At 40.2% G+C, this 19,930-nt stretch overlaps 2 protein-coding genes across 7 annotated transcripts in view; both read right to left on the bottom strand.

Moving 5' to 3' along the window:
• The window catches only part of NEK11 (NIMA related kinase 11), a 279,485-nt gene that overhangs the window by 229,248 nt on the left and 30,307 nt on the right, over window positions 1-19,930 (bottom strand). The gene's annotated exons all lie outside the window — the stretch shown is intronic.
• LOC133073709 (elongation factor 1-alpha 1-like) lies at window positions 1,394-3,160 on the bottom strand. The gene has a single exon (XM_061167570.1). It carries the CDS (start codon window positions 3,094-3,096, stop codon window positions 1,708-1,710), a length of 1,389 nt encoding a protein of 462 aa, XP_061023553.1. The 5' UTR covers window positions 3,097-3,160; the 3' UTR covers window positions 1,394-1,707.

Genomic DNA, 19,930 nt, shown 5'->3' with positions numbered 1-19,930 from the left:
CTTGTAGACTTTTGGATAGCAGCCATCCTGACTGGCGTGTAATGGTACCTCATTGTGGTTTTGATTTGCATTTCTCTGATAATGAGTGATGTTGAGCATCTTTTCATGTGTTTGTTAGCCATCTGTATGTCTTCTTTAGAGAAATATCTGTTTAGTTCTTTGGCCCACTTTTTGATTGGGTCTTTTATTTTTCTGGAATTGAGCTGCAGGTGTTGCTTGTATATTTTTGAGATTAATTCTTTGTCCATTGCTTCATTTGCTATTATTTTGTCCCAATCTGAGGGCTGTCTTTTCACCTTGCTTATAGTTTCCTTTGTTGTGCAAAAGCTTTTAAGTTTCATTAGGTCCCATTTGTTTATTTTTGCTTTTATTTCCAATATTCTGGGAGGTGGGTCATAGAGGATCCTGCTGTGATTTATGTCAGAGAGTGTTTTGCCTCTGTTTTCCTCTAGGAGTTTTATAGTTTCTGTTCTTACATTTAGATCATTAATCCATTTTGAGTTTATTTTTGTGTATGGTGTTAGAAAGTGTTCTAGTTTCATTCTTTTACAAGTGGTTGACCAGTTTTCCCAGCACCACTTGTTAAAGAGGTTGTCTTTTTTCCACTGTATATCCTTGCCTCCTTTGTCGAAGATAAGGTGTCCATAGGTTCATGGATTTATCTCTGGGCTTTCTATTCTGTTCCATTGATCTATATTTCTCTCTTTGTGCCAGTACCATACTGTCTTGATGACTGTGGCTTTGTAGTAGAGTCTGAAGTCAGGCAGGTTGATTCCTCCAGTTCCATTCTTCTTTCTCAAGATTACTTTGGCTATTCGAGGTTTTTTGTATTTCCATACAAATTGTGAAATTATTTGTTCTAGTTCTCTGAAAAATACTGTTGGTAGCTTGATAGGGATTGCATTGAATCTATAGATTTCTTTGGGTAGTATACTCATTTTCACTGTATTGATTCTTCTGATCCATGGACACGGTGTATTTCTCCCTCTATTTGTGTCCTCTTTGATTTCTTTCATCAGTGTTTTATAGTTTTCTATATATAGGTCTTTTGTTTTATTAGGTAGATTTATTCCTAAGTATTTTATTCTTTTCATTGCAATGGTGAATGGAATTGTTTCCTTAATTTCTCTTTCCTTAATTTCCTTAATTTCTCTTAATTGTTAATGTATAGGAATGCAAGGGATTTCTGGGTGTTAATTTGAAGCTTTTGAGAACGTTTTTTCAATCCCACTTTCTATTTCCTTTATATACTTCTACCTCTATGTTGGCTTTTTGTGATTCTCTGAGGGTTTTTTCTTATTTTAAGTTTTTTGTTTTTCTTATTGTTCTTTTCCTGTTGCAGTTATTCTTTAATATATATAATCCTTTTCACATATTTCTATTTAACTTTTCCTTTATTTTTTTTCTTTCTTTTTTTTTTTTTTCTCATTAAACTTTTTTTAATGGGTCTCAAATTCTGTGACAGATTTTTGGTCAAGGTGTTTTCATTAAAAAGTACTGATTTTAAAAACTAATAACTTAAACTGCCACACACAAAACATATGGTCCACAAAAACATTCTCCTTTCCATATGAAGGTTTTACGATGCATTGTTATCATTAACCAGTCTTTTACTATCAAACTTAAATGGCCAATTGAGACAAACAGTTCTGAGACCGTTCTTCCACCACTGATTAAGACTGGGGTGGCAGGTGTTGGGGATAATATTCATTTAGCCTTCTGAGCTTTCTGGGCAGACTTGGTGACCTTGCCAGCTCCAGCTGCCTTCTTGTCCACTGCCTTGATGACACCCGCAGCAACTGTCTGTCTCATGTCACGCACAGCAAAACGGCCCAGGGGAGGATAATCAGAGAAGCTCTCGACACACATGGGCTTGCCAGGAACCATATCAACAATGGCAGCGTCACCAGATTTCAAGAATTTAGGGCCATCTTCCAGCTTTTTCCCAGAACGACGATCAATCTTCTCCTTCAGCTCAGCAAACTTGCAAGCGATGTGAGCTGTGTGACAATCCAGCACAGGTGCATATCCAGCACTGATTTGGCCTGGATGGTTCAAAATAATCACCTGAGCTGTGAAGCCAGCAGCTTCCATGGGTGGATCATTTTTGCTGTCACCAGCCACATTGCCACGACGGACATCTTTGACAGACACGTTCTTGACATTGAAGCCCACATTGTCCCCAGGAAGGGCTTCACTCAATGCTTCATGGTGCATTTCTACAGACTTCACTTCAGTTGTTACATTGACTGGAGCAAAGGTGACCACCATGCCAGGTTTGAGAACATCAGTCTCCACACGACCCACAGGGACAGTACCAATACCACCAATTTTGTAGACATCCTGGAGAGGCAAACGCAAGGGTTTGTCAGTTGGGCGAGTTGGTAGCAGGATGCAATCCAGAGCTTCAAGCAGGGTGGTTCCACTGGCGTTGCCGTCCTTACGGGTGACTTTCCATCCCTTGAACCATGGCATGTTAGCACTTGGCTCCAGCATGTTGTCACCATTCCAGCCAGAAACTGGCACAAATGCTACTGTGTCGGGGTTGTAGCCAATTTTCTTAATGTAGGTGCTGACTTCCTTAACAATTTCCTCGTATCTCTTCTGGCTGTAGGGTGGCTCAGTGGAATCCATTTTGTTAACTCCAACAATTAGTTGTTTCACACCCAGAGTGTAAGCCAGAAGGGCATGCTCACGGGTCTGCCCGTTCTTGGAGATACCGGCTTCAAATTCACCAACACCAGCAGCAACAATCAGGACAGCACAGTCAGCCTGGGATGTGCCTGTAATCATGTTTTTGATGAAGTCTCTGTGTCCTGGGGCATCAATGATGGTAACATAGTACTTGCTGGTCTCAAATTTCCACAGGGAGATATCAATGGTGATACCACGCTCACGTTCAGCTTTCAGTTTGTCCAAGACCCAGGCATATTTGAAGGAGCCCTTTCCCATCTCGGCAGCCTCCTTCTCGAACTTCTCAATTGTTCTCTTGTCGATCCCGCCACATTTGTAGATCAGATGGCCAGTCGTGGTAGACTTCCCTGAATCTACGTGCCCAATGACAACGATGTTGATGTGGGTCTTCTCTTTTCCCATTTTGGCTTAGGTTTAACGGTGGTTTTCACGACACCTGTGTCCTGGCGGCAAACCCGTTGCGAAAAAGCTATTTTTTTTTTTTCTTTTCTTTTCTTCCTTTCTTTCTTTATCTCACCATGCTTGTTAGTTTATTTCATTTTCTTTCCTTTAATCACCAGTTAGCATTCTGCTTTGATCTTGTTTTCTGATTTGTGCTTTAGTTAGTTTTGTTTTTAATTAGTCAATATCATTTTTGGTCTCCTTTGCTTGCTAGGTCACTTGGTTGCACTTTTTTTCCTTTGGACTATTTTGGTTTTGTTTCTGTGTGTGTGTGTGTGTGTGTGTGTGTGTGTGTGTGTGTATGTGTTCCTTTGTTTTTGTTATTATTTCTCTGATTTTATATTTACCATTTGTCTAGGGTTTGGTTGTTGTTTCTTGTTTGGTTTTGTTTTAATTCCCTTTGATGTCATAACAAACAGCTTGTGGAATCTTGGTTCCTCAGCCAGAGATCAGGCGTGAGCCTTTGGACACTAGACTGTCAGAGAAGTGATCCCAGGTAGTATTAACTAGTGAGAACTCCCACAAAGCCCTCCACCTGTATCCAACACCAAGCATCACACAACTGCTGGCAGCACTCAATGCAAGACACCTCACCCAAACAACAAGCAAGACAAAAACACAAATCTAATCACCAGCAGATAGGCTTCCACTTCCCATAGACATGATAAAACATACCACCTCACACAGGCCCATCAGAGGGAAACAATTCACCTTCTCCACCAGAACACAGACACTAGTCACTCCCAGCACAAACTCTACATAAACCACTGGACCAACACACACACTGAGGGCAAGAACCAAAAGGAAGAAGGAATACAATCCTAAAGCTTGGGAAAAGGAGACCCAAACACAGTAAGTTACAAGAAAAATGAAAAGACAGAAATATGGTGCAAATGAAGGAACAAGGTAAAAACTCAAAAGACCAAACAAATAAAAAGGAAATGGGCAAACTATTTGAAAGAGAATTCAGAATAACAATAGTAAAGATATCCAAAACCTTGAAAATAGAATGGAAAGAGATGCAAGACTCAATTAACACATTAACAAGGATCTAGAAGAAATAAAGAATAAATAAACAGAAATGAACAACACAATTACTGAAAGTAAAAATACTCTAGAAGGAATCAATAGCAGAATAACTGAGAGAGAAGAATGAATAAGTGAGCTGGAACGAATAAGAATGGTGGAAATAACTGTTGAAGAGAAGAAAAAAGGGAAAAAGGATGAAAATAATTGAGGATATTCTCAGAGACCTCTGGGACAATATTAAATACACCAATATTCAAATTATAGGGGTCCCAGAAGCAGAAGAGAAAAAGAAAGGGTCAGAAAATTTTTGAAGAGATTATAGTTGAAAACTTCCTTAAGATGGGAAAGGAAATAATCAAGTCCAAGAAGCACATAGAGTCCCATACAGGATAAACCCAAGGAGAAATGCTTCAAGACACATACTAATCAACCTAACAAATATCATATACAAAGAAAGAATAATAAAAGCGGCAAGAAAAAAGAAACAAATAACATATAAAGGAAACCCCATACAATTAACAACTGATCTTTCACAAGAAATTCTGCAGACCAGAAGAGAATGGTAGGATATATTTAAAGTACTGAAAGGGAAAAAATCTACAACCAAGATTACCTGGCAAGGGTCTCATTCAAAATTGATGGAGAAATCAAAAGCTTTAAGACAAGCAAAAGAAGAGAATTTAGCACCACAAAGCCAGCTTTACAACAAATGTTAAAGAAACTTCTATAGTTAGGAAACACAAGAGAAGAAAAAGACCTACAAAAACAAACCTAAAGCAATTAAGAAAATGCCAATAGGACCACACATATCAACAATTACCTGAAATGTAAATGGATTAAACACTCCAACCAAAAGACACAGACTGATGGAATAGATACAGAAACAGGACCCATATATATGCTCTCTACAAGAGACCCACTTCAGACCTAGAGACTCATACAGACTGAAAGTGAAAGGATGGAAAAATATATTCCATGCAAATGGAAATTAAAAGAAAGTCAGGTAGCAATGCACACATCAGAAAAAATAGATCTTAAAGAATATTACAAGAGACAAGGAAAAACAGTATATAATGATCAAGGGATCAATCCAAGAAGAAGACACAACAATTGTAAATATTTACACATCCAACATAGGAGTACCTCAATACATAAGGCAAACACTAACTGACATAAAAGGGGAAATTGACAGTAACATAATAATAGTACTAATGCCTATGCTTCTTGCTAAGTCACTTCAGTCATGTCTGACTCTTTGTGACCCAACGGATCATAGCCTCCCAAGCTCCTCTGTCCATGGGATCCTCCAGGCAAGTATATTGGAGTGAATCGCCATGACTTCCCCCAGGAGGTTTTCCTGACACAGGGTTCAAACCCATGTCTCTTTTCTCCAAAAAATTCCAGAGGCAGGAAAACTTCCAAATTCCAAACTCATTCTATGAGGCCACCATCACCCTGATACCAAAACAAGATAAAGACATCACAAAAAAAAAAAAAAAAAGAAAGAAAATTACAGGCCAATATCACTGATGAACATAGATGCAAAAATCCTCAACAGAATTCCAGCAAACAGAATCCAACAACACATTAAAAAGATGAGACACTATGATCAAGTTGGGTTTATCCCAGGAATGCCAGGATTCTTCAGTATATGCAAATCAATCAGTGTGAGACACCATATTAACAAACCGAAAAATAAAAACCATATGATCATTTCAATAGATGCAGAAAAAGCTTTCAACAAAATTCAGCACCCATTTATGATAAAAAAAAAAACTTTTCAAAAAAAGGGCACAGAAGGAATGTACATCAACAAGATAAAGGCCATATATGATAAACCCACAGCAAACATTATTCTCATTGGTGAAAAACTGAAAGCATGTCCTCTAAGATCAGGAACAAGACAAGGGTGCCCACTCTTACCACTATTATTCAACATAGTTTTTGAAGTCTTAGCCATGGAAATCAGAGAAGAAAGAGAAATAAAAGGAACTCAGATCAGAAAAGAAGATGTAAAACTCTCACTCCTTGCAGATGACATGATACTATACATAGAAAACTCTAAAGATATGATCAGAAAATTACTAGAGCTAATTAATGAATTCAGTAAAGTTGCAGGATACAAAATCAATACACAGAAATAACTTGCATTCCTATACACTAACAATGAAAAATCAGAAAGAGAAATTAAAGAAGCAATCTCATTTTCTATTGCAACAACAACAGCAACAAAAAATACCTAGGAATAAACCTGCCTAAGGAGACAAAAGAGCTCTATACAGAAAGCTATTTAAGACATTGAAAGAAATCAAAGACAACATAAACACATTGAGAGATGCTCTATGCACCTGGGTTGGAAGAATCAATACTATGAAAATCACTATATTACCAAAAGTAATCTACAGATTCAAAGCAACCCCTATCAAATTACCAATGGCATTTTTCACAAAACTGGAACAATAACTTTCACAATTCGAATGTAAACACAAAAGACCCTGAACAGTCAAAGTAATCCTGAGAAAGAAGAATGGAGCTGGAGGAATCAACCTTCCTGATTTCAGACTATATTACAAAGCTAAAATCTTCAAGATAGTATGGTGCTGCCACAAAAATAGATATATAGACCAATGGAACAAGACAGAAAGACCAGAGAGAAACCCAGACAACTATGGACATTTTATCTTTGACAAAGGAGGCAAGAATATACAATGAAGAAAAGGTGGTCTCTTCAATAAGTAGTGCTGGGAAAACTGGACAGCTACATGAAAAAGAATGAAATTAGAACACTTCCTAATACCATACACAAAGACAAACTCAAAATGGATTAAAGATCTAAATGTAAGGCCAGAATCTATAAAACTCCTAGAGGATAATACAGGCAGCATACTTATTAACATAAATCACAGCAAGATCCTTATGACCCACTTCCTAGAATAATAGAAATAAAAACAAAAATAAGCAACTGGTATCTAATTAAACTTAAAAGTTTTTGCACAGCAAAGGAAACTATAAACCAGGTAAAAAGACAGCTCTCAGAATGGGAGAAAATATTAGAAAATGAAACAAATGACATAGGATTAATCTTCAAAACATCTAAGCAGCTCATGCAACTGAAAACCAGAAAAACAAACACCACAATCAAAAGAGTGGGCAGAAGACACAAACAGACATTGCTCCAAAAAGACATACAGATGGCTAATAAACACATGAAAAGATGCTCAACATCGCTCATTATTAGAGAAACATAAATCACAACTACAGAGATATCATCTCACACTGGTCAGAATGGCCATCATCAAAATAGCTACAAACAATAAATGCTGGAGAGGGTTGGAGAAAAGGGAACCCTCTTGCTTTGTTGGTGGGAATGTAAATTGATGCAGCCACTATGGAAGACTATATGGAGATTTCTTTAAAAACTAGGAATAAAACTACAATATGACCCAACAATCCCACTACTGGGCATATATCCTGAGAAAACCATAATTGAAAAATATGCATGTACCCCAATGTTCATTACAACACTGTTTATAATAGCTAGGACACGGAAGCAACCTAGATGTCCATCGACAGATGAATGGAGAAAGGAGTTGTGGTACATACATATAATGGAATATCACTCAGCCATATAAAGAAATGCATTTGAGTCAGTTCTAATGAGATGGATGAACCTAGAGTTTATTATACAGTGAAGTTAAGTCAGAAAGAGAAAAACAAATATTGTATATCGACACATATATATGGAATCTAGAAAAATGGTACTGATGAACCTATTTACAGGGCAGCAGTGGAGACACAGAAAACAGACATGTGGACATAGTGAGAGAAGGAGGGTGGGATGAATGGAGGAAGAAGCATGGAAACATATAGACCATCATACATAAAATAGATAGCCAGTGGGAATTTGCTATGGCTCAGGGAACTCAAATTGGTACTCTGTGACAACCTAGAGGGGTGGGATTGTGTGGGAGGTGGGAGGGAGGTTTAAGAGGAAAGGAACAAATATATACTTACGTCTGATTCATGATGATGTATGGCAGAAACCAACACAATACTGTAAGGCAATTATCCTTCAATTAAAAATAAATAAATCTTTAAAAAATAAATAAAAATCTATCCCAATATAGCCCAGGACCCCACATTTCTAACAAGGTCCTAGGTGGCAACCTGAGCAGCTAGTCTAGGGAACACACTTGGAATGGCAAACCTAGGAACAGAGTTGGGTCATAGGGCTGCTGGGGCCACAAATGCTGAAGGGCCCCAGCACTCTCAAGAAGCTGCAGGGCTGTGGGGTAGGAAGATGGTCTGAAGAGCAGACCAAGCCTGTGTCCCCTTACCACTACAGGAAGCACAAGATCTCCTCTGGCATAAAGTTTGGAACCCACTGCTGGTCCAGCCCCCTCCCTTTCCATATGAAGACCATAGAAGCAAAAAGGCCATGAGACTCAACCATGTGCTCTCCTCAGACTATTCCACAGTCAACACCCACAGGACCGTGAAACTCCAGTTAGATTTAAAAGATCACAAGGAAAACCTCCCTTGCAATTTTGGCCCATGTCCTAAATTTGGTTTGCATGGGTTACCTCTTGTTCTGTTTCTAGCAGAGAACAAGTAGAGCTTCCCACTGACCGTCTGAACATGTCTTCTACATAATTTACTACTTTAATGTATTTGTACTCAGCCTCATTCCACAGAGGATTTGACACAACTTATATAACAAAGAAAACTGAGACAAGCAAGAGTAGGTGGAAATAAAAATGAGGAAAAGAAAAACACAAGTGTGCTGACCAAAATTTATTGCTATGGTTGAGCATCAAATTCAATTCCCAACTTTTTGGATGGTATGTATGATGATGATAATGACTATTACTGTTGTTGCTGCTGTTGATGGTTATGTTGTAGATGTAATTCTTGCCTATTACAAGAGTTGATCTCACTACCTGGATCCTTTGTGACATAAAGCAGTTTTCACTTTAGTCACATAGCAGTGGAGGTGTCCCCAAGAGGCATCAGTAATTCTTTTTAAAGAGAACTCATTCAGAAACAGAATTTCAATTACACATGGAATAATGCACTTTGATGCTGAACTTATGAAAAAAGCTTCTCAATTCTTACCTTAATTCTAGTCTCTAAACTCAGTACCTGTGTACAGAGCACCTGAGCTGTGCTTTGTCCAAGACATGGCCTCTGTCCATGAGGGCTTTGCAATCCAGTGGGAGGGCAGAAACAAAGCATAGCAAGTTATTAGAAAGTGTCATGGGCCTTAAAGGGATGAAATGAATATCCTAAAAAGAGAAGCAAAGCCCAAGATATTAGCCCAACCTAAGAAAACATCCAGCACTAAAATAGCGACACTGATATTAACCATGACAAAGGCAGGTGCCATGTAAGGAACAGTTGCTTGACATCACATAAACTGTGCAAAGAGATTGCTACAATTCTCATTTTTGAAATGAAGAAACTGAGATACAGTTGAACTTCCCTAGTGGCTCAGATGGTCAAGAGTCTGCCTGCATCAATGCAGGAGAACTAGGTTCGATCACTGGGTCAGGAAGATCCCCTGGAGAAGCAAATGGTAACCCACTCCAGTATTCTTGCCTGCAAATCCCATGGATGGAGGAGCCTGGTGGGTTACAGTCTGTTGGGTTGCAAAGAGTTGGACACAACTGAGCAACTAACACTTTTTATGACCCTCACTTAGAGGTACATAGTCGGGTGAGTGACAAACCACACCTGATAATAATGAAACTGAGACCCCCCCACTTCTGAACTCTAGACCCCTCACCACCCTGGGATCCTGCCTTCCAAGTTTATGGAGTCAGACCCAGCTGAGTTGCGTGCCAAGAACACAACTTGAAGATACATTCTGTGCATTAATGTTGATACTCTGAATAATCAGGGGAAAAAAGGGAGAGACACTCTCCTGCCTCACCTAACAAAAAAGTAGTGTTCCAATTTTCAGGAAAAGTGTCTTACAGAAATTGTAGAGCAATAAGCCTGACACCAATCTCTGGCCAAGTTGAAGGACTGACAATTAAACAGGTGGCTTGTAAGCATTTAGAACATGAACAAGTAGCCAGCATAGCCTCACATGGGCTTACAGAGAATAAGCCATACTAAATTAACCTAATTCCTTTTTGTGAGAGAGCTATTTGATTGGAAGATGAGAGAGAAGCAATTAGGCCTGAGATATGATTCCATCCATCTGATGAAGGCATGTTAACAGCTGTGAGTGAAAAGAGTCTTGTGACATCCTTTAATGTGGGAGAGAGGCAATCTCCATGTGGACTCATGGCTGACTGAACAAGCAGCCCAGACGACCTGGAGCCTTGGGCCTCAGGCTGTTTTGCAGGTGTACCCTCTTGTAAGAACCTCAGTTCCATCCCTAGTGACATCTTCACCAACATTTTACTAATCACTCAATGCAGATCCCAAAGGACATATTAGCTAAGTTTGCAGAAAATGCAAAGCCAGGCAGCAGCATCAGTAGACACACACTTAGTCAATTCTCCAAAGTGATGTAAGACACTGAAACGTAATCTGGAAGCCACCCAAGTTAGACTTGCAAGGCTAAGCCTGAAGTTCTCCAGTCACAGGTGGGAAAATCAAATCCTCAAATTGAAGATGAGTGAAATGTGGCTGACAAGTAGACTGTCTCATCTATAAACATTCTGGAAGTAATGCATGGGGAGAAGAGTAGCTGCCCTCCAAAATTCAGTAGGGGACCACAACACAATGTGACCTCTAAAAGAGCTCTTGAGACTCTAAACTGATTTTGAAATGTGTGAAAGGTTTTAGCATCTATAAACTTGGTTCCATCCAGCAGCCTATGTTCAGGCCTGGGAACCTCATTTCAAAGGGTATATTGTCACTAAGGAATGACAATTAAGATGTTCAGTTCAGTTCAGTCATTCAATTGTGTCCAACTCTTTGCAACCCCATGGACTGCAGCATGCCAGGCCTCCCTGTCCATCACCAACTCCCAGAATCTACCCAAACCCATGTCCATTGAGTCAGTGATGCCATCCAACCATCTCATCCTCTGTTGTCCCCTTCTCCTCCTGCCTTCAACCTTTCCCAGCATCAGGGTCTTTTCCAAGGAGTCAGTTCTTCGCATCGGTGGCCAAAGTGTTGGAGTTTCAGCTTCAGCATCAGTCCTTCCAATGAATATTCAGGACTGATTATCTTTAGGATTGACTGGTTTGATCTCCTTGCAGCCCAAGGGACTCTCAAGAGTCTTCTCCAACACCACAGCTCAAAGGCATCAATTCTTTGGCACTCAGCTTTCTTTATAGTCCAACTCGCACATCCATACGTGACTACTGGAAAAACCATAGCTTTGACTAGATGGACCTTCGTCAGCAAAGTAATGTCTCCGTTTTTTAATATGCTGTCCAGGTTGGTCACAGCTTTTCTTCCAAGGAGCAAGTGTCTTTTAATTTCATGGCTGCAGTCACCATCTGCAGTGATTTTGGAGACCCCCAAAACGAAGATGTTCAGAGTACTTAAAATAAGGTCACCAAAGGAGTAGAGGAACAAGAGGGAGAGAGCTGATACATTCTGAGCAATGATTTATGGAAAAGTATTAGGGATATTTCCTGGGTTTTTCATTTAATACTTATATCCATACAGAGTAGTAATTACCTTTCCCATTTTACAGATGAGGAAACTGAGAATTTAGGTTATCATCCCAATTACATAGAGACACTGAGATACAAATGCAGGAGAGTCTGCCTTAAAGGCCAAGCCTCTTTCCATTCCAGTATTAATGTAACCTCCAAGTAGCAGTTAAACTAATGTTGAAAAATTAGACTAAGATAACTACTACATCATATAGTTCCCATATATGCCAGGGTTCCATGCTATTTCCTTTGCCTGGGATACCCTCTCTTTACCCTTTCTCTGCCACATTCTTATTTGTCCCATGAGACTTGGCTCCTACACACCCTTCTGATATTGCAGAAATAGGGTGGGTGTACCAGCGTCTAGCATGCCCTGTTGAAAGTGCCTATTTACATTCTGCTTGGCCTGGGTGGCCTGTAAGCCCTTTGAAGGCAAGAACCATGTCCAATTCAGTTATTTTTTTTTCTCCTTCCTAACAGCTTTACTGAGATATAACTCAGATATCATAAAATCTACTCTTTTAAAGTGTACAGTTCACTTTTTTTTTTTTAGTACACTCTCAGAGGTTTGAAACTATCACTGTGTAATCAGAACACTTTCATCATCCTTCTTATGGACTGAATTATGGGCCCCCAGCCACCAAAACTCACAGGTTGAATCCCAACTCCTAATATCTCAGAAGTGCTTTAAAGAGACGATCAAGCTAAAATGAGGCCACTAGAGTGGGGCCCTAATCCAGTATACCTGGTGTCCTTACAAGGGGAGAGAGAGACTGGGCAGGCTGCAGGGGCACACAGAAGAGAGGCCACATGAAGATGATGAGGAGGTTGATGGCTACAAGCCAAGGAGGGAGGTCTGAGAAGAAACCAATCCCACCAGCACCTTGGACTTCTTGGACTTCCAGCCTCTAGAACTGTAAGAGATACATTTCTATTGTTCAAGTCAGCCAGTCTGTCATATGTTGCTACAGCAGCCCTTGAAAACTAATTCAGTCCCCCAAAAATCCTCTTCCCCATTAGCAGTCACTCCTAAACCACACCCCATGTTTCCTGGCCACCACTAACCTGTGATTTCTGTCTCTATCAGTTCAGTTCAGTCACTCAGTCATGGCCAACTCTTTGCAACCCCACGAACCACAGCACGCCAGGCCTCCCTATCCATCACCAACTCCCAGAGTCTACCCAGACCCATGTCCATTGAGTCAGTGGTGCCATCCAACTATCTCATCCTCTGTCGTCCCCTTCTCCTCCTGCCCTCAATCTTTCCCAGCATGAGGGTCTTTTCAAATGAGTCAGCTCTTCGCATCAGGTGGCCAAAGTATTAGAGTTTCAGCTTCAGCATCAGTCCTTCCAATGAACACTCTAATCTGTCTCTATAGATTTGCTTATTCTGGACATTTCACTTACATGCAATCATACAATGTGATATTTTGTGACTGTTTTCTTTCACTAATGTTTCCAAGGTTTATCCATGTTGTTTGGGTACTTCACTCCTTTTTATGGCTGAATAGCTTCCCATGTATGGCTAGACCACATTTTGTTTACCCATTTTTCAGTTGATTGACATTAGATTACTTCTATTTTTTGGCTATTATGAATAATGCTGCTACAAATTTTTGTGTACAAGTTTTGGTGTGGACATATGTTTTTTTATTTGCGGTTAGACTAGGAGTAAAATTTCTAGGTTGTGTGGTAATTCTACGTTTAACCTTTTGAGGAGCAGGCAGATTGTTTTGCAAAGTGGTTGTACTATTTTATATTCCCATCAGTAGTGTATGAGGTTTATAATTTTTCCACATCCTCATGGACATTTATCTTTTTTATTCTAGCCATCCCAGTGGGTATGAAGTAATCTCTCATTGTGGTTTCAACTTGAATATCTTTGATGGCTAATGATGTCTAGTATTTTCCATGTGCCTATTGGCCATATTTGGAAAAATGTATATTCTATTTATTTTTTACTCTCCAGCCTCTGGTCCAAACTGGGCATACAGTTGGGACTCGATAAACAGAAGTCACAAACCATTTACAGTAGAATCATCCAGAGCTCCCAGGTCCCTACTGAGACCTACTGGGTCAAACTTTCCATGCTCAGGACTCCGAATCCACATGTAAATAAGGTCTGGGGAGGTTTCCACCACACACTGAAGTTTTATTGAACTAAATTAATTGAACTACCTTAATTGAACTAAAGATTCTTTAAACATCTGAAAGCCATGATATATTCAGAGGTAAACCTGAGATCTATGCTGTTTTGGAATGCAGGTGTGGGGCTGGTGGACAACAGTCACAGGAAGACGTCACTTCATTATGTGCTTGACTAAGCTTGGCATTAGGCTGGTCTATTTGCTATGAAAGTTGCAGAAGGGAGTCCGACTGTCTGAGATGTAGAACAGAAGGTGGTCTTTGTAGGGAAAGAACCTGGTAGATTCTATTAATTTTAAAATATTCTGTCCTATGATAACATATCCTGGTATATGCTGTATCTAAAATGCACTGAGTCTCCACTGAAGAAGAATGTTTATGTTTTTCCTCCCTCTTGGATATATTTTCTACGTCTTGCTTTTCTCTGAGTCCCCCAGACTTACACAAACTATCTCACTCTAGAGAGCATAATACACGTCTTGTCTTCCTGTTGTCTGCCACATTTCTTGGTTCCAAGGAACAAAATAAGAGTTTGTTAAGTGAAGTCCAAAAGGAATTTATTACAAATTTAGTGGGTGGGTCACAGAGTCACCAGGAATTTCAGGAGGACTGGAGCAGGGACAACTCTTTGCTGACATCACCGGCCCTGCGAACTGCATCTTATGGCCACTGCCAACACCAGAGTGGCTGTCCAAACCCGATTCTTGATGTATTCTTGATCGGTGCCTAGTTTTAAGTCCAGGGCACCAGCTTGTAGAGCTACAATGTTCAACTGATGAATGACTGACTTGACTATAAGTGAATTTAATGGACACTGGGGACACTGGGTACCATGTTGTTGTTCAGTTGCTCAGTTGTGTCTGAGTCTTTGCGATCCCATGGACCGCAGCACGCCAGGCTTCCCTGTCCTTTACCGTCTGCTGGAGCTTGCTCAATCTCATGTATATCAAGTCAGTGATGTCACCCACCCATCTCATCCTCTGTTGTCCCCTTCTCCTCCTGCCTTCAATTTTTCCCAGCATCAGGGTCTTTTCTAAGGGAGTTGAAGAGAGTCAGCTCTTCACATCAGGTGGCCAAAGTACTGGAGATTCAGCTTAAGCATCGTCCTTCCAATGAATTATCAGGACTGATTTCCTTTAGGACTGACTGGTTTGATCTTCTTGCAGCCCAAGGGACTCTCAAAAGAGTTTTCTCCAACACCACAGTTCAAAGGCATCAATTCTTTGACGTTAAGCCTTCTTTATGGTCCAACTCTCACATTCATACATGACTAATGGAAAAACCAAAGCCTTGACTAGGCAGACATTTGTCAGTAAAGTAATGTCTCTGCTTTTTAATACACTGTCCAGGTTTGTCATAGCTTTTCTTCCAAGGAGCAAGCATCTTTTAATTTAGTGACTGCAGTCACATTTCTGCAGTGATTGTGGAGCCAAAGAAAATAAAGTCTGTCACTGTTTCCATCATTTCCCCATCTATCTGCAATGAAGTGATGGGACCAGATGCCATGACCTTCATTTTTTGAATGTTGTATTTTAAGCCAGCTTTTTCACTTTCCTCTTTCACCTTTATTAAGAGGCTCTTAGTTCCTCTTTGCTTTCTGCCATAAGGGTGGTGTCATCTGCATATCTGAGGTTATTGATATGTCTCCTGGCAATCTTGATTCCAGCTTGTGCTTCATCCAGCCCTGCATTTCACATGATGTACTCTGCAAATAAGTTAAATAAGCAGGGTGACAATATACAGCCTTAACGCACTCCTTTTCCAATTTTGAACTAGTCCATTGTTCCATGTTTGATTCTAACTGTTGCCTCTTGACCTGCATATAGCTTTCTCAGGAGACAGGTAAGGTAGTCTAGTATTCCCATCTCTTGAAGAATTTTCCACCATTTGTTGTGATCCACATAGTCAAAGGCTTCAGTGTAGTCCATCAAGCAGAAGATAGTTTTCTGAAATGCTGTTCTTTTTCTATGGTCCAGCAGATATTGGCCATTTGATCTCTGGTTCCTCTGCCTTTTCTAAATCCAGCTTGAACATCTGGAAGTTCTCAGTTCATGTACTATTGAAGCGTTGCTTGGAGAATTTTGAGCATAACTTTGCTAGCATGTGAAGTGAGTGCAATTGTGCTGTAGTCTGAGCATTCTTTGGCATTGCCTTTCTTTGGGATTGGAATGAAAACTGATCTTTTCCAGTCCTGTGGTCACTGCTGAGTTTTCAATATTTTCTGGCATATTGAGTGCAATACTTTCACAGCATCATATTTTAGAATTTGAAATAGGTCAGCTGGAATTCCATCACCTCCACTGCCTTTGTTTATAGAGCTTCTTAAGGCCCACTTGACTTCACACTCCAGGATGTCTGGCTCTAGGTGAGTGATCACACCATCGTGGTTATCTGGGTCATGAAGATCTTTCCTTTATAGTTCTTCTGTGTATTCTTGCCACTTCTTAATACGTTCTGCTTATGTTAGGTCCATACAATCTCTGTCCTTTATTGTGCCCGTCTTTGCATGAAATGTTCCCTTGGTATCTCTAATTTTCTTGAAGAGATCTCTAGTTTTTCTATTATTTTCCTCTATTTCTTTACATTGTTCATTTAGGAAGGCTTTCTTATCTCTCCTTGCTTTCTTTGGAACTCTGCATTCATATGGGTATATCTTTCCTTTTCTCCTTTGCCTTTCATTCTCTTCTCTTCTCAGCTATTGGTAAGGCCTCCTCAGACAGCCATTTTGCTCTTTTGCATTTCTTTTTGGGGGTGGTTTTGATCACCGCCTCCTGTACAATGTCACAAATCTCTGTCCATAGTTCTTCAGGCACTATGTCTATCAGATCTAATCCCTTGAATCTATTTGTCACTTCCACTGTATAATCGTAAGGGATTTGATTTAGGTCATACCTGAATGACCTAGTAGTTTTCCCTACTTTCTTCAATTTAAGTCTGAATTAGGCAACAAGGAGTTCATGATCTGAGCCAGTCAGCTCCTGGTCTTTCTTTTGTTGACTGCATAGAGCTTCTCCATCTTCAGCTGCAAAGAATACAATCAATCTGATTTTGGTATGGACCATCTGGTGATGTCCATGTGTAGAGTCATCTCTTGTGTTGTTGGAAGAGGGTGTTTGCTATGACCAGTGCATTCTCTCGGCAAAACTCTGTTAGCCTTTGCCCCACTTCATTTAGCACTCTAAGGCCAAACTTGCCTGTTAGTCCAGGTATTTCTTGACTTCCTACTTTTGCATTCCAATTCCCTATGATGAAAAGGACATCTTTTATTGGTGTTAGTTCTAGAAGGTCTTGTAGGTCTTCATAGAGCCATTCAACTTCATCTTCTCGGCGTTAGTGGTTGGGCCGCATCTTGGATTACTGTGAACAGTTTGCCTTGGAAACGAACAAAGATCATTCTGTCATTTTTGAGATTGCACCCAAGTACTGAATTTTTGAACCTTTTGTTGACTATGATGGCTACTCCATTTCTTCTAAAGGATTCTTGCCCACAGTAGTAGATCTAATGGTCATCTGAATTAAATTCGCCCATTCCAGTCCATTTTAGTTCAGTGATTCCTAAAATGTTAATGTTCACTCTTGCCATCTCCTGTTTGACCACTTCCAATTTACCTTGATTCATGGACCTAACACTCCAGGTTCCTGTGCAATATTGTTCTCTACAGCACTGGGCTTTACTTTGACCACTGGACACATCCACAGCTGGGATTTGTTTCCACTTCGGCTCAGCCTCTTCATTCCTTCTGGAGCTATTTCTCTGCTCTTCTCCAGTAGCGTATTGGGCACCTATCGACCTGCGGGCTTCACCTTTCAGTGTCATGTCATTTTGCCTTTTCATACCATTCATGGGGTTCTCACTGGGTGCCATGGGCCATGCAAAAAGCAAAATGAAAAAGAAAAACCTCAAAGGCTCCATTCATGTCTTCTAGGAACTTAGATTTTTTTTTTAAATTTTATTTATTTTTGGCTGTGCTGGGTCTTCACTGCTCTGTGGGCTTTCTCTAGTTGCAGCAAGCAGCGGCTTCTCTTATTGCAGAGCATGGGGTCAGAGTCTAGGCTCGTGGGCTTCGGTAGTTTTGGCTTGTGGGCTCTAGAGCGTGGGCTCAGTAATTGTGAAGCACGCACTTAGTTGCCCTGAAGAATTTGAAATCTTCCCAGACCAGGGGTTGAACCCCTGTTCCCTGCATTGACAGGTGGATTATTAACCACCAGACCACCAGGGAAGTCCTAGGAGCTTAGATTTTAGGCAAAGAGCTGCAGTGTACAAAAACTGTTGCTAGGGAAACAATTACAAGATTCTCCATAACTACAGAACAGAATTCAAGGTGACAGGACATGTGTGTAGCAGTATACCTGCAGTGCTATGGGGTAGTCTGTACATCACCATATAACCAAAGAGTAGATGGTACTTGGCAGCTTGCCATTGGTCTTGGGGCTCTCTGGTCACCAAAAAGGACATTTTTAACCTTGCAATATGAACCAGAAAAACTTTCCAGCTTAAAGGCTAAAATGTTTTTGCACACTCTCTCTCCTAGGAGCATGGGGAGGGGAAGTGAACTGTTCATGTTGGGGAATAATTACTGATACAGTTCAGATAGAGAGAGAGAGGGTCCAGCTGACAGAATGTCTTGAACATGAGGCTTAATCTGCATTTTTCCTGACAGAAGGGATTCAAGAGCCATAAGATCTTTAGCAAGAGAATGACATTACAAAAATAGTATTTTGAAAAACAGTTACCTTTGAGCTTGAAGCAAAAGTGGTCGCCCACCAGCCAGGAAGCGACTACAGATGTAAAAATCACAAAGGCTTATAATGAGATCACAGTGGAGAATAAAGGTAAATTTGAAAGATTCTTAAGGAAGAACTGGCAGGTAACTGAATATGTGGTGGGCAGAGAAGGCAGTCGCATGTGATACTATTTAGCATTATTCAGAATCAGGAGTGATAACTACCAGAAAAGAAGGATACTTTCCACTTGATTTGCTAAATTTCAGACAGTGCCTAGATATTCAAATGGAGATTTCCTTTAGACTCTAGAAATATAAAACTGCATAACAGGTGAAGGAGCAAAGTTAGGGCAATTTGCTCTCAGGTAACAGGGAAAATGAGGAAAGTAAATGGAGTGAATGTGAAACACCACCTATGATTAATCTATCGTCCTTCACCCCAGGGAACATGGTACAGATAAAGTTCAACTCAGTTAATCATCAGAAGGCTAGACAAACTGCCTCAACGAGGAAAGCAATGAAAGTCCATTGACAAAGGACAAAACAAAGCATATTTCCTCTTGTTAAACATGGCCTCCCAGGCCTTTATGTTAAGATTTCATGTGAGGTTATAAAGATCTGTTCAAACAAGATTACTTCATCCTTGCTAATTATTTTTAGACCCCTGAAACTAAAATAGCAACTATTTTGAAGCTACTGAACTTTGCCATAGGTCTGTCATATGGGGGAGACTCTATTTGCTGGCCCCCCTCGTCCACAGCAATCTCCATTGCTTGCTGGCTTCCTGGGCACGGGGCCTATGCAGGTACAGACGACCTGACGACTGGAAGGGACCCACACTCGATTTAATGCTCTGTTATTACAAGCTTAAAATTCTTAATAATTTTTAACAAGGGGCTCTGCATTTTCATTTTTTACTGTACCCCAAAAAGTTTATAGCCAGTCCCACCTATCATATTCAAACATAAAAGCTGTTTATAATTGACTCATGTTAAATGGACCAAACTTGTTCTTGGTCACTGGATTAATTTTGCTTTTACATGTTTGATAAAGTGAGGCAGGGCTCAAATCAGTCAGCTATCTATGTGTCTATCGCTGCTGTAAATGTTCTTAACATGGAAGGGCTGTGAGACCACGGTCACAGGTGAGGAAGTCAGGAGGCCATAGAAACCTTTACAGAAACTGAAATGTCTTTATCTGCCCACGCAAATCAGGTACTCAGAGCAACGCTACCACCAGTGGGCTCACTTAAAAACTGACTTTCTAAAGTCAGTA

Source organism: Dama dama, chromosome 19, assembly GCF_033118175.1.
Source record: "Dama dama isolate Ldn47 chromosome 19, ASM3311817v1, whole genome shotgun sequence".
Lineage (NCBI taxonomy): Eukaryota > Metazoa > Chordata > Mammalia > Artiodactyla > Cervidae > Dama > Dama dama.
Note: the sequence above shows the minus strand (reverse complement) of the source record. Positions and strands in the feature narration are given on the sequence as shown.

Coding starts and splice junctions, on each gene's coding strand:
- LOC133073709 (XM_061167570.1), bottom strand. CDS start 3,096: ATGGGAAAAGAGAAGACCCACATCAACATCGTTGTCATTGGGCACGTA.